At 48.7% G+C, this 14,710-nt stretch overlaps 2 protein-coding genes across 6 annotated transcripts in view; one reads left to right on the forward strand and one right to left on the reverse strand.

Moving 5' to 3' along the window:
* STX4 (syntaxin 4) overlaps nt 1-5,297 on the forward strand; it is an 18,413-nt gene extending 13,116 nt beyond the window's left edge. The window contains exon 11 of one of the 3 annotated variants that reach the window (XR_009492789.1): nt 3,560-5,297. The gene's annotated coding sequence lies outside the window, so the exon portion shown is untranslated. The remainder of the gene's footprint in view (nt 1-3,559) is intronic. The other 2 variants (XR_240015.4, XR_240016.4) reach the window with 2 other exon arrangements.
* Nucleotides 5,283-14,639, reverse strand: ZNF668 (zinc finger protein 668). 3 transcript variants are annotated; one of them, XM_024985062.2, is made up of 4 exons: nt 14,542-14,629; nt 11,539-11,665; nt 7,728-8,396; nt 5,283-7,286 (listed from the first exon to the last, which is right to left on the reverse strand). In XM_024985062.2, the coding sequence occupies exons 3-4, from the start codon at nt 8,372-8,374 to the stop codon at nt 6,074-6,076; spliced, it is 1,860 nt and encodes a 619-aa protein (XP_024840830.1). In that variant the 5' UTR covers nt 8,375-8,396; nt 11,539-11,665; nt 14,542-14,629; the 3' UTR covers nt 5,283-6,073.
* Between the last annotated feature and the right edge of the window lie 71 nt (nt 14,640-14,710).

A 14,710-nucleotide genomic window follows, 5' to 3' on the forward strand; every position in this document is an offset into this window, starting at 1 on the left:
ATGCAAGGTTGGTTTAACATCTGAAAATCAGTTAATGTAGTAATAATAAAGACTATTAATAGAATAAAGGACAAAAACCTTTTGGTCATCTCAATAGACACAGAAAATACATTTGACAAAATCCAACAACTTTGATTTTTAAAAAAGCTTAAGAAACTAGGAATAAGAGGGAATTCCCATAACTTGCTAATTATCAAAAGGCATCTATGAAAAAGTCACAGCTAACATCATACTTAAATGATGATAGACTGGATGTTTTCCCCTCCACAGACCCAGGATGTCTGCTCCCATCATGTCTGTTTAACACTGTAAAAATAAACACAATAGAAATAAATAAAAGGCATCCGGATTGGAAAAGAAGAACTAAACAACCTCATTTTACAGATGACATGATTTTGTATATAAAAAGTCCTTAGGAATTCATATACACAAAAAAGTTAGAGCTAATAAACCAGCTCAGCACTCTTGAAAAAGAGTGGGACACAACTTAGAGACTAAACAACAAAAAATGCATGTCCTAGGATTGCATGTTGGAGTACATGACTTGTTTCATCTTTTCTTTTTTGGTGGCATGAAATATAGGAACAAAATATGAAATATTTTGGTTGTAGAATAGAGGAACAGTGTACAGAAATCTATTGTATTTCTCATCACTAGCAATGAGCAATCCAAAAAAGAAAACAATTCCATTTACAATAGCAACAAAAGGAAAAAATACTTCTATATAAATTTAACAAAAGAAATGTAAGACTTATACTCCTGAAAACTATAAAACACTGTTGAGAGAAATTAAAATCTAAATAAAATTTAAAACTCCCAAATGTTCATGGGTCAAAAGATTTGATATTGTCAAGATGACAATACTCCTCAAATTGATCTACGGAGGCAGTGCAATCCCTATCAGAATCCCAGCCAGTTTCCTTTTCTTTTTTGCAAAAGTTGACAAGTTGATCCTAAAATTCATATGGAAATGCAAGGGATCTAGAAAAACAAAAATAATTTTGAAAGAAGAACAAGTTGGAAGACTCACATGTCCTGATTTAAAATTTTACTACCAAGCTACAGTAAGCAAAACAGTGTGATACTGGCATAAAGAATGATATATACCCAGGGAATAAAATTGAGAGTCTAGAAATAAACCTTCATATTTATAGTCAGTTTACTTTCAACAAGGAAGTCAAGACAACTCAATGGAGAAAGAATAGTCTTTTCAACAAATGGAACTGGGATAGTTGGATATCATATGCAGAAGAATGAAGTTGGACCTTTACTTCAAACCATATACAAAAATTAACTCAAAGTGGATCAAAAATCTGAACAGAAGAGCTTTTAGCTATAAAAACTTAAAATTTATTAAAAAAAAACTTTTATGCATTTTAAACTTTTAAGTTTATAACTAAGTTATAAACTTTGTAAATGTTTCTAAAACTCTAAGATGAAAACAAAGACATAAATCTTCATGACCTTGAATTAGAAAATGGGTTATTAGATAATGGCTTTCAAAACACAGGCCTGTGGAGAAGGAAATGGCAAACCACTCCAGTATCCTTGCCTGGAAAGTCCCATGGACAGAGGAGCCTGGTGGGCTACAGTCCATGGGGTCCCAAAGAGTTGGGCACTCTTTAATTTTGTGTAGGGAAGGGAAAATGTCTGCCACTTGCAGCTTATTTCTTCTTGCTGCTTGGGGACCTCTGGCCTTGCTACCTGTTACCCTCTCACTGCTGCCTGCTTGTTTAAATAAAGTTTTGTTGGAACTCAAAAAAAAAAAAAAAAAACCCACAGGCCTGAGTGTGTGGCGCTAAATGGCTTTAGTTGTCTCTGACTCTTTATGACCCCATGGACAGTAACCTCTGTCCATGGGATTCTCCAGGCAAGAACACTGGAGTGGGTTGCTGTGCCCTCCTCTGGGGATCTTCCCAACCCAGGGATCAAACCCATGTCTCTGAAGTCTCCTGCATTGGCAAGCGGGTTCTTTACCACTAATGCCACATGGGAAGTCCCTCTCAAAGCACAAGCAATAAGAAAAAGAATAGACAATTTGGACATCCTCAAAATTAAAAATATGCTTCAAAGGGTACCATCAAGAAAGTAAAAAGACAACCCACCCAATGGAAAGGAATTTTTGCAAATCATAAAGAACTTGTATCTGGAATACATAAGTCTTACCACTCAACAGAGTCAATCCAGTGAAAACAATGGGCCAAGGACTTGAACAGACATTTATCCAAAGATGATATACAGATGCCCCATAAGTGCATGAAGAGATCCTCAACATCATTTTCCACCAGGGAAAAACACATCAAAACCACGAATTTACACCTACTAGGAGGGCTGTAATAAAAAAGATAATAACAACTGTTGATGAAGATGTGGAGAAATTGGAACATTCATGCCTTGTTGGTGGGAATATAAAATGGTGCAGTCACTTTGGAAAACTGCCTGACAGTTGGTCAAATGGTTAAACATACAGTTACCATATGATCCAGCAATTCTATCCCTAGATATATACACAGAGAATTTAAAAAGATGTCCACACAAAAACTTGTACATGAATGTTCACAGCAGCATTACTCATAATAGACCAAAATGGAAACCCAAATGTCATTCAGCTGATGAATGGATAAACAGAGTAGTATAGCCATACAATGGAATATTATTTGACAATAAAAAGGAAAGAAGATCTGATCAAACTATCAATACAACATGGATGAGCCTTGAGAATGTTATGCTAAGTAAAAGAATTGGTCACAAAAGACCACATATTGTATGACTACATTTACATGAAATGTCCACAACAGGCAAATCTAGAGAGACTGAAAGCAAATGATCCATTGCCTAGAGCTGAGGGTAAAGGATTGTCAGGGAATGGGGGCTTGGGATCAATAGGAAGTGACAGCTATGGAGTTTCTTTTAGGGGGGTATGAAAATATTCTAAAATTAGATCGTGATGATTGCATAACTCTGTGAATATACTAAAAACCCCCGAATTATATACTTCAGACAGGTTAATTGTAGGGTATATTAATTTTTTTTTTAGTTTTACCAGTATATTGCTACCAATCCATCTCCCTCCACCCTCCTCATGTGTGCACGTGCTCAGTCACGTAACACCATAGACTGCAGCCCCGCCCCCCCCCCCCCCCCCCCCCCCCCCGCTCCAGGCTCCTCTGTCCATGGGCTTTTCCAGGCAAGAATACTGGAGTGGACTGCCATTTCCTTCTCCATGAATTTTATTTTAATAACACTGTTAATTTTTTTGAAAGTCAGATTGAGTCCTCAGGGAGCAGGAACTTTGGTATAGGATGCTGGGGGTGTCAGAGAAGGGGGCCCAAGGGATGGGCGGATTGTCTGGGCCCAGAAAGGGAGCAGGAGTTGTGCATCTCTTCTAAACATTCAGGGAACCCACTCCATCCTTCATTGTAGACACATAGCCAGGGAGATCTATCGATTAGTGTATATGGTATCTTTGTGTATGTGTGTATATGTACACGTGCTCACTTGTGCCCAATACTCTTTGTGACCCCATGAACTGGAGCCCACCAGTCTCCTCTGTCCACAGGATTTTCCAGGCATGAATGCTAGACTGGGTTGCCATTTCCTACTCCGGGGGATCTTCCTCACCCAGGGATGGAAACTGCCTCTTGAGTCTCCTGTTTGATAGATGATTTTTTTTACCACTGTGCCACCTGGGAAGCCCATATGGTATCTTTACAAGAATATATTTTTAAAAGGTGCCACCCCAACCCCCAAGATAAAGCATCTTGCTCGAGTTCAAAAATCAAGTCAGTAGTAAACAAAAGTTCTCCTGCTTTCAATCTCCCCATCTGATGTCTGTTTCTTTCCTGGACCCTTAGACTTTGATCCCAGCCTGGACAGAAAGGAGGCCCAGGGACAGTGCTTATCCTGCTCTGGGTGTGAGTATGGCCAGTGAGTGTCCTTGGTCAAACTGGTGCCCTCTTTCTGCAGCCATTACACCCTGGTCCCTGCTGTTGCCACGCGGCCCCCTTGTTCTGCTATGGAGAATGGACGTGAGGTCCCTGACACTAAGGTGATACCTACTACTTCTGCTTCAGGTGCTAGCAGCACATGGGCTGGAGGGAGCCTGAACACCACATTTCCTAAGGCTGCCAACTTGGTGGCCCCCAAGTCTACAGGTGACAGTGTGGAAAGGAGGATCTGGTTCACTGTGACCTTTGGCTTTGGTTTGTCTTATAATTGTGAAAGGCCCTAGTAGTTGGAATTTATAGTTCAGAATCAGTTCCTGAGTATCCTTCTAGAAATACTGTGCTGCTGCTGCTGCTGCTAAGTCGCTTCAGTTGTGTCCGACTCTACAACCCCATAGATGGCAGCCCACCAGGCTCCGCCGTCCCTGGGACTCTCCAGGCAAGAACACTGGAGTGGGTTGCCACTGCCTTCTCCAATGCAGGAAAGTGAAAAGTGGAAGTGAAGTCGCTCAGTCGTGTCCGACTCTGTGACCCCGTGGCCTGCAGTCCACCGGACTCCTCCGTGCACTTGGATTTGAGCGCTTACGAGTAATTCGGCCCAAATGGGAGAATACTAACCACACTGCTGTGCACTTTTTCATTTGACTTTTTTTTTGGATATTATTCAACGACACAGATTGACAAGTCTAATTTTTTAAAAACTGTTGCATAATATATTTTACAGTGGCTTTTAGACCTTTGCAATGGACATAGAGGGTGTTCCCAGTCATCACATATTTTGCTGCACTGAACAATCTTTCATTTTCAGTTTTGTCACAGAATTGGAAAAAGATATTTGTGGTGTAAATTCTTTGAGGTGTATTTGCTGAGTCGAAAAGTGTATGCTTTTTTTTTTTTTGGCTGTGCTGCATGGCTTGTGGGGTCTTAGTTCTCCAATCAGGGATCAAACCCATGCCCTCTGCACTGGAAGTGAGGGGTCTTAACCACTGGACCGCCAGGGAAGTCCTTTTACTTTTTAAAAAATGTGTTTGCTTGCTTCTTTTTTCCTCTTCCAGTTTTACTGAGATATGACATACAGCACTGTGTTTAAGGTGTACAGCATAATGATCACATACATCACAAAGCATTTAACTTTTGATAAACATCAAATCATCTTTCCAAGAGGCTGTACCAATTTACACTGTAGGGCCTCATTTTTGTTTTTCCATTTTTGGTCTTTGAAAAATTAGTGTTAATTATCACCTCCAGTTTTTAAAAATATATATTGCACAGGAATTTAGGATTTTCAAGTTCTGTTAAAAATATCCTTTTGAATGGCAATGAACTTAAAGATTAAACTGAGAATCAACAGCTTTTAATAGTATCTTTCCATTCAGGTACATGGTATATCTTCATTCAGTTAGGTCTTATATCCTTCAGGATAGAGATGCCATTTTCTTCATGTAGGATTTGTGTTTTTTGTGTGAGCTTTATTTCTTTGTAGTTTATGGGTTTTGTTGTTATTGAGAATGGGACTCCAAGTATATTTTCTAGTCTGTTATTATAATTTATAGGAAATATAATAACTTTGGCCTCAGTTTATTATCTGTAAAAAGACAGAAGTAGAACTCTCAGTAAGAGGTTAAATAACTATGGGCTAAAGAAGCTAAACAGATTTGTTCATTGCAGGACTTATCAATGACTTTAATATACTTTGATCACCAAGAATTCCCAAGAAGGTACAGGAATTCCCGGTACTCACTTGATCCTGGAACCCTTCATCACAAGATATTCTGAAAACATATTTAGAGAAAACAATGCACCCAAAGACCCTTCTAGTTTCTAACTTGTCAGTCCAGGGATCTCCACTAAACCTTATCAGGTGCCCAAACTCCTCTGTTACTTACCCCCAACCAGAACACAGAAGACAACCCAGTGTCAACTGAATGCTTTAATGAGTGGTGCTTGGAGCGAGCCAGGTCTCCTGCCAACTGCTACCAGCCACCACTGTCCCCAGCTTTGTCAGGATGAGCTAGCTGCCTGGGCACAGAGATGGATCTGAAGTCTAAGAGTGATCTGCGGCAAAGGGGGGTTTGGGAAGCACCTCATAGGGGCAGGGTTCCCAGGAGTGTGGCAGAGGGACCTGGACCTCAGGCTGGTCCCTCTTCAGGCATTCCTAGTAAAGCCACGAGGGGCTCGAGGGGCGTGGGGGTTCCAATGGGCACAGGGTGGGTGCGTTCATGCTTGCGCAGGTCGCTGGCACTCAAGAAGGCCTTGGGGCAGTGGGGGCAGGTGTAGGGGCGCACAGAGCTGTGGGTGCGGCTGTGCTTGCGCAGCCCAGCCCGGTCTGAGAAGCTCTTGCCGCACTGGGTACAGTGGAAGGGCCGGAGCTCTGGGTGTGAGCGCTCATGCCGTCGCAGCAATGTCAGCGTAGAGAACGTCTCCTTGCACTCCCGGCACACAAACTGGGGTGGTTTCTCATCCACCTCCTCACCCCCCACCTCACCTGCCGCCCCCAAGGGACCAGGAGCCTCACCAACCCCTGCATCTTGGCACTCCACGTGCTCCACCGTCATGCCCACCACTTGCCACTGGGTAGCCATCACACCACCCGATTCCGAGGGCAGCCCCAGCAGCCCAGCTGGAGGGTCTCCGAGCGCCGCCCCTGATGCTGGGGCGGCTGGGCCCTCGCCAGCCATGCTGACCGGTAGTGCCAGCCCCACCACCAGCTCCTGTTGTGGGGGAGCCCCTGTGGCCTCGCTGCTTCGATGGGTCCGCTCGTGCTTCCTCAGGCTGGATGAGACCACGAAGGACTTTCCGCAGGCATTGCAGTGGAAGGGGCGCTCACCCGAGTGCACCCGGCTGTGCTTAGTAAGGCTGGCTCGCTCGGCGAAGGCTCGCCCGCACTCCTCGCAGCGGAATGGCCGCTGGCCCGAGTGCACCAGCGCGTGCCGCTTGAGGTCCCAGGATGCCACGAATGTCTTGTCACACTGCAGGCACTTGAACGGTCGGTCGCCCGTGTGCACCCGCCGATGCATGGCCAGGTCAGCCGGCTGCCGAAAGTCCTTGCCGCACTTCTCGCAGCGGTAGGGCTTCACGCCCTCGTGTGCCCGCTGGTGGCGCCGGAAGCTTGAGGGGTCGGAGAACATGCGGCCACAGCGCGGGCACAGGAAGGGCTTCTCGCCTGAGTGCGTGCGCTCGTGGCTCTGGTAGGAACTGAGCTGCGTAAACCCCTTGCCACAGGCTGGACAGCGGTAGGGCTTCTGCGCCGCATGGATGCGCTGGTGGCAAGTCAGCGAGGAAGAGCGGGAGAAGCTCTTCCCGCACTCTGAACAGAGGAAGGGGCGCTCGCCGGTGTGGGACCTGTGGGAATGCAGAGACCCAGTGTGAAGGTGGCAGCCCATCGCCTGACCCCCGCTGCCTGTTTGCACTGTAAGTTAGGGCCCCCTAACCTCTCCGGGGCCTTGGTCTATGGGCCACAGCGCTGTAGCCCAGAGTAAAAAGCCTTCAGGACAGGTATAGGTTCCAGATTCGTCACTGCATGCAACAGACCTGGACCCCATTCGCACCACCTCTTGCACTGGACCAAAGATCCTAGGAGCAGCCCAACTTCAAGCCCCGCCCCCTTCCCTGCACGCTAGGAACCCAGGCTAATCAGATCCCAGATTCACCCTCCAGCTCCCATAGATCCGCCTCACTCGCCTTCCCATTGGTTCCTTCCGCTCTCTGGGACTCAACGTCTTTACCCTATTGGTGCACTCTTCCCAACCCTTCAGCCGCCCCCACCCAGTCCACCTCCCTCACCGTTCATGGTTGCGAAGGTCCTTGAGTTCTGCATAGGCCTTGCCACAGCGCTCGCAGCTGTAGGGTCGCAGGCCTGCGTGCGTGCGCCGGTGTTTGCGGAACACCGAGGGGTCAGCGAAGCTCTTGCCACAGTCGGCGCAGGTGTAGGGCCTCTCGCCCGTGTGACCACGCTGGTGGATCTTTAGCTTGGAGAGCGCGCCGTAGGCCTTGGGGCAGTGCGCACAGCGGAAGGGCAGCTCGCCAGCGTGCGAGGCCAGGTGCACGCGCAGGCACACCGGTTGCATGAAGCGGCGGCCGCATTCGGGGCAAGGGAAGGGCTTCTCGCCCGTGTGGCTGCGCCCGTGGCTGCGCAGCTCTGGTGCTGTTTTGTAGGCCTTGGGGCACAGCGGGCAAGCATAGGGCCGAGGCTTGGCCGCTGCACCTGACACCTTGTCCCCGCTGGCATCTTCCGCTTTGGGGTCTGTCTCTGGCTTCAGCTTCGCTTCGGCCATCTCCTCAGTGCAGTCTGCAAGCCCGTGCGTGGCAGCATGGCGTGCTGCCCGGGGTGCATTTGGAAAAGTCTTGGTACAGGACAGGCACTTATAGCGGCGGCCAGAGCGCTTGTAGCCCGGGGCTGGGGACCGCTCCTCCGGAGACTCTACCTCCATGGCCTCGATGGGCGGATCTTCTCTGCAAGAGAAGCAAAGTTAGGAGCCACACCCCTTTCCGAATTCTCCAAAGGCTCTCTCCTCACCAAAGCCCTCTGAGGCCTCAGAAGGAACTCTTATCTGCATGTCCCACCCGGGTGCATATCCTTTCTGTCTCTGTGCTCCTGTTGCCCCTCTGGTCCGTTCACTGATGAAAGGGGCTGGACTAGGTGACTTCAGAGGAGCTGAGGGGGGAAGCTGGGATCATCCAAATGTTCACTGGCACTTCTCTCCCCAGCTTCTGGGCTTCTCCAAGCCCTGTGGCATTCCGAGAAGCCCCAGGCTTGGTCCATCTCACCATCTTCACGTTCTTGACCTCAGCGTCCAAACCTGTGCCAGGCTGCAGGCATGGAGGCTACCCAGATGTGAGTCTGGCCTGAAGGTCTCTAAGTGCTCAGGAAAGACAGACAAGGATCCAGAGGAGGGCAGAGCCAGCGGGCTAAATGTGGTGACTGGCATCATCTGTCTGGAAGGGTAGGTCCCCAGCATGTGTATTTTGTCTTTCCCTTCTGGTTGGTTAGCTCTCTGAGGGAACAACTGTTCACACAGAATTCTGGCCTTGCACAGCTGTAAGATACTCCACCCCAGATAGGAATCCTGGTCCACCCTCTGTTCTGGAATGGCCCTTTGGTTCTTGCTCCCATAACTCTGGTAATGGGGAGCTCAGACACTCTCCAAGTGGCTTGAGTCATTGCTAGCAGAACTTAGAAGCCTCTGTCTCCTACTCAATGTATCTGCTCTAGCCTGGCCCCCTGGGACACCCGGCTGTAGTCACAGCCCCTTTTCTTTCCATTCAGAGTCCAGACACCCTCCACCCAACTGCTCCTGGGATCATGGATGGGAGGAAATAGGATTAATGGCTACATTAGTCTTAACACCAGCTCATCCTCCCTGGGGGATGAAGGGAAGAGGATTATAGCAGATCCACTTAAGGAGTGCTTGCAGCAGCTGCTGGGGGCAGCCAGGGTGGGGGGTGAGGTGAGGAGGACAATGCTATGGAGAGGGGAGGGGAGTCAGGTGTGCCCAGAAGGTGGACCGGGAGGTGGGAGGTCAGGATTCTCCTTTCTGGGCCTGTTTCCTCATCCGTATACCTCATGGATTGGTGGCTTTAATTTATGACTCAGGGAGGATGCAGGAGTCCCTGAGGGTGAGTGGCAAGGGGTGCATCTTTAGAATCAGCATCCTTCTGCCTAGTGGCCCTGCCTCAGTTCCTGTCCCCTACATACACAGTCTAGTGTGCACAGGCAGCCAGAGTCTTCTCCCTAAGGTGCCATGTAATGCTCGGTCCCCTACTCAGGAACTTCCCATGGCTTTCATCACACCACACAAGTTCCCGGGTCCTTCCTGGCTGTTATGGATCTCACCAATCCTTCCTTTTGGAGCCTTACTCCCCAAAGGAAGCTCATCCTACATCTCCCCTTGGTTTTTGGCCCCCATCCTACATAGCTCTGTTCCACCCCAGCTTGGTTTTCATACTTTCCCCACTAAATCCTAGGACTGGAAGGTGAGTTAAGGGCTTGAGGCCCCACCTTCCCCAGTGCTGAATCCCACCTACAGTTTTTAGGGGAACTGCTTATCCTTGGATGAGGCTCTCACAACCTCCCTTCCCGATCATTTCTGGACAATCTGAACACTCTCCTTAATAAAAATAAGAGCTCACATGTACAGAGCGCCTGCTAAATAACAAACAATATCCTAAACTCTTTACATGCATTAACTCATTTGAACTTCACATGGGCACCAGGAGATAAGTTCTATCATTACCCTTCTTTCTCAGATAAGGGACTGAGGTCCAGAAAAACAATGTAGCTTTGTGGTTAAGTGCAGTCTCTGAAGTCAAACTGCTTGGCTTTGAATCTTCGCTTGCTCGCTTCCTAGCTGTACATTGACCCTGAGCAATGTACTTCCTGCTCCAGGACCTCAATTTTTCTCATCTGAAAAAAGAGGGGACTTACTTCACAGGGTTGGGCAGGGCTCAATGAGATAATAATTACTACCCTCAATTACTGAATCTTATCAGAGCCAGACACTTTGCTGCATGTGCTACCTTATTCTCTCATAGCTTTCTGAGATCAGGATTATTTATTCTCATTTTACAGACGAATAAACTGAGGTTCTAGACTTCCCTGTGGTCCAGTGGTTAAGAATCCACCTGCCAATGCAGGGGACATGGGTTCGATCCCCAACCTGGGAGGATCCCACATGCTCAGATCAACTAAGCCCGTGCGCCACAGCTATTGATCCTGTGCCCTGCAACAAGAGAAGCCACCTCAATGAGAAGCCCGAGCACCGCAACTAGAGAGTAGCCCCCAGTTGCCGCAACTGGAGAAAGCCAGTGCACAGCAACAAAGACCCAGCACAGCCAAAAATAATAAATAAATAAAATTTATTAAAAACAAAATTGAGGTTCCAAGAAGGTTAGTGATTAACCCATGATCACATAGCTAATAACTCATGCAGCAGACTTGAAATCCAGGTGTTTTAATTTGCCTTGGGTTGTTGGACCCTCCCAGACTTGTCTGCTGCTTGGGCCAACCCTGTGGGGACCAGAACTCTGAGCTCAGGTTACACCTTGGTCTTTTCACATCCCAGTAGAATTGCCTGGAGACCAGAGCCAGCTCCCATTATGTTTCTGTCTCCCTCTCAGAGGGCTGGACCTGGGGGTTCTGAGCTTTGAGCCTCAATCTCCCCCTCTCAGCCAGGAACCAGGTAGCTGGAGGGGTAAACCTGTCCTAAGGCACTTCCCAGGGAAAATGGGAGGGGAGCACCAGGCAAGTTCCAGAAGACATCAGCTCCAGCAACAGTGCACAGCCAGGTAGGCTAGGCCCTGTCTAAAACCCCACCATCAGCTCCTCACTTCCCTGTTCAGAGGACTCTTCCACCCACCACTCCCTACAGTGATGACTCTACGAGCTCCCTGCATGAGAATAATCATCCAGGGAACGTGGGGTAGGATTCATAAACCTATTCTAAACATGTTTTCTATGTCATCCCAACTAACATTTAACATTTAAGAACCAAGGACACATCCATGGATCTTCAGAAGCTTCCAGGAGAGAGGCATTTTTAACATTTTTTTTTCCCCAGATGTGGAGATTAAGGCCTCCATAAGCGAAAAAACTTACCCAATGACACATAGCTAGTCAAGGAGCCCAGACTCAAACCCAAATCTGCAGGTCCCTGGGCTGGCTCTTTCTCTGCTCTTCTTCGAACCTGATGCAAAGGGCTGACTCATTTGAAAAGACCTTGATGCTGGGAAAGATTGAAGGCAGGAGAAGGGGATGACAGAGGATGAGATGGTGGGATGGCATCACCAACTCAATGGACATGAGTCTGAGTAAACTCTGGGAGTTGGTGATGGACAGGGAGGCCTGGCAGGCTGCAGTCCATGGGGTCGCAAAGAGTCAGACACAACTGAGCGACTGAACTGAACTGAACTGGGCTGGGCTCTTTCTCTAGTGTTCTTCATTTACTTAAGGTTTATTAGCCAAACCATGAGACCTTCCAGGGCTCCCAAGACAAAGACCATGGCCAGCAAGGCCCTTAACTACCTAAGTCCTGCCTATCCCATCTCCCACTCCCCTCTCCTTGGCTTACTAGGCTCCAACTACACAGGTTCCCCCTTTTCCACCCTCAAAGACCTAAATTCCTTCCAATATCAGGGACTTCACACTAACCATGTCCACTGCTAGAAACACTATTCCCCAAGGATCTTTGTGTAGCTATCTCTTTGATTCCATTTGGGTCTCAGCTCCCTGTCACCTCCTTAGAGAGGGTTTTCCTGACACTTAAAAAAAATTTTTTTTTTAAGTTTACTTGGCTGCACCAGGTGTTATATGTGGCGTGCAGGATCTTTAGTTGTGGCATTTGCACTCTTAGCTGCGGCATGTGGAATCCAGTTCCCCGACCAGGGATCGAACCCAGATCCCCTGCATTGGGAGGACAGTCTTAGCCACCAGGGAAGTCCCTGACCACCTTTCTTAGTGCTATCTGCATCCCTGCTAATCACTCTTTGTTCCCCTCCTCTTTAATCTCCTTCGTGTTGTTCATCTGGATAACATTTCTGGCAAATTTACCAAGGGCCAGGTATCATTCTAAGCATTTTATGTGTACTACTCAAGCTAAGCTTCACAACTGCCTAGGAGTTTGTTATGAATGAATATGTGCAGGCATGGAAGAAAGGGTCATGTGAGAACTTAGAAGGTGGTCACATATATAATCCTAGAAAGGAGGTCTCACCAGGATCTGAATCAGCCAGCACCTTGATCTCAGACACCTAAACCTCCAGAACCATGAGAAATAAACTTCCATTGTGCCCCCAGTCTGCTATCATTTGTTTGTTTGTTTTGGTTACTGTCAGACTTGGTAGTCTGTTATATAACAGTCTGTTATATACTGTTATATATACTGTTATATATATATAGTCTGTTATATATAACAGTCTGTTATATACTGAACAGACTACGTTAAGTAGTGTTTTCCCCATTTTCCCCCATTTTACAGACAAGGATACTGAGGCACAGGGAAGGGAAGTAATAAGTCATGGTCACAGCCCATACTCAAAGCCAGGTCTGCCTCCCAAACTTCTGCTCTGTCCCCTGATTATTGCTTCGCTAGCACTTACACATCTTATGGTTCAGTTGTTAATTCTCTGTCTCTAGCGCAAGCATTTAGGCTGGCACAGAGCTAGGTACCTTTATTTTGTATCCTCTACAAATAGAACCATGCTTGGTGCCCCAAAACAAACTGAACAGATCAACCTCTGAGACAGTATCTGAACCCAGGTCTCTAGCTTCCACCTCCCCAATAACAGGAGTTTGTACTGAATTTCTCTGCCTTTCCAAGTTCACAAGGTCCAAATATCCCAGTGGATTCACTGCTCTGGTGTGGGAGCCTTATCTTTGTTTACTACTGGATTTAGGAGGGGGATGACTTCCTGCTGCCTGAACAGACTCTTATCTCCAGGGATCCAGAGATTTAATTCCGAGTTTAAGCTAGAACCCTGCGGGCAGGGACAGTGAAGAGCCACTTTTTTAATGTTCTCAGACCTCAGTCTCCAGACGTCTAAACAAGTAGTCACCAAAAGGCCTCACAGGCCATGAGGGATCCGGTGAGATGGCAGATGGGGAACTGTGAACCACGCAGAGATGAGAGCTAATCGTCTCCTAGGCATCCAATCTGGTCAATCCACAAGGTAATCCCAACCCACTTTTCCGGCCTCACCTCTAGCGGCAGTGTGCCCCTCCCGACAGCGACCTCAGCTCCAGCTACAATTCTCAAACTTCCCCACCTAAATCCATCTCCATCTGCAGTTCCCTCTGCTTTCTCCAGTGGGAAAGCTCTTTTTGCATTCGTCAAATACCTGCTTCCCCAATGTCCTCAGGAAGACTTAACAGGCAGTAGAGGTAAGAGCGCCATGGCGCTCTGGGCCTCAGTTTCCTCATCGGTAAAATGGGGTCTCTAAGGCATGTGGGACTTTTAAGGGCGTTAGAGCCAAGAACTGCGGAAACCCTGCGCTTCTTGCTCCCTGCAACTGTCTACGTGTCGGCGCCTCTGCCAGACAGACAACCCCACATGGCAGGGCCCTGGGCTCGCTCTTCTCAGGAAATGCCCTGGGAAAACGTGGCCCCGGGGAACACAGCAAAAAGGTGAACGAAGAATGACAGAATGAACAAATGAATGGACCGAAGGCCAGACCCTGGACAAAGGCCTGCAAGATGGCGTTCTCTAGGACCGCGGGAGGGGCGGCCAGGACCTCGACCGGGGCGGGGGGGCCGCCGGCGCCAGGGACCATGCTAGGCGGGCTGCGCGCCTGGGACAAAAGCCCGCAACATGGCGGGCTCTAGGACCCTCGGGTCCGCACGGCACTACGCGGGCAGCCGTGCCGCCTAAGCCCAGGCGTCTGCCGCTGCCGGTCCGCCGGGACAGCCGGCGGGTTCTAGGACCCGCTGGGCCTGGAGCCCGTCCGCGCCCTCCCCGGGCCGCACTCCTCCCGCCCCGCCCGCACCGCTCGGGCCAGGCCAACCCCATCCGCCCTAGGCACCCAAAGGGAAACTGAGGCCTGCTCGGATTCCGTCCCCACTGGGGCTGCCCAGGGATCTCTGCATCTTCCCGCCGGCGTTTCCTACCTCAAGAGAGTTGGGCTGGCTCCGTGGCGTCAGCTGCAGCTCCTCTCACCGACAGAGCCCAGGACTCTGCCAGGGAGGGGCAGGCGCTAGGACCCAGCGGGGGGGGGGGGGGGGAGGCGGTTTGGGGGAGGGAAGAAGGGGAGGGACAGGAGGCGGGGCCGGCGAACGG

Source organism: Bos taurus, chromosome 25, assembly GCF_002263795.3.
Source record: "Bos taurus isolate L1 Dominette 01449 registration number 42190680 breed Hereford chromosome 25, ARS-UCD2.0, whole genome shotgun sequence".
NCBI lineage: Eukaryota > Metazoa > Chordata > Mammalia > Artiodactyla > Bovidae > Bos > Bos taurus.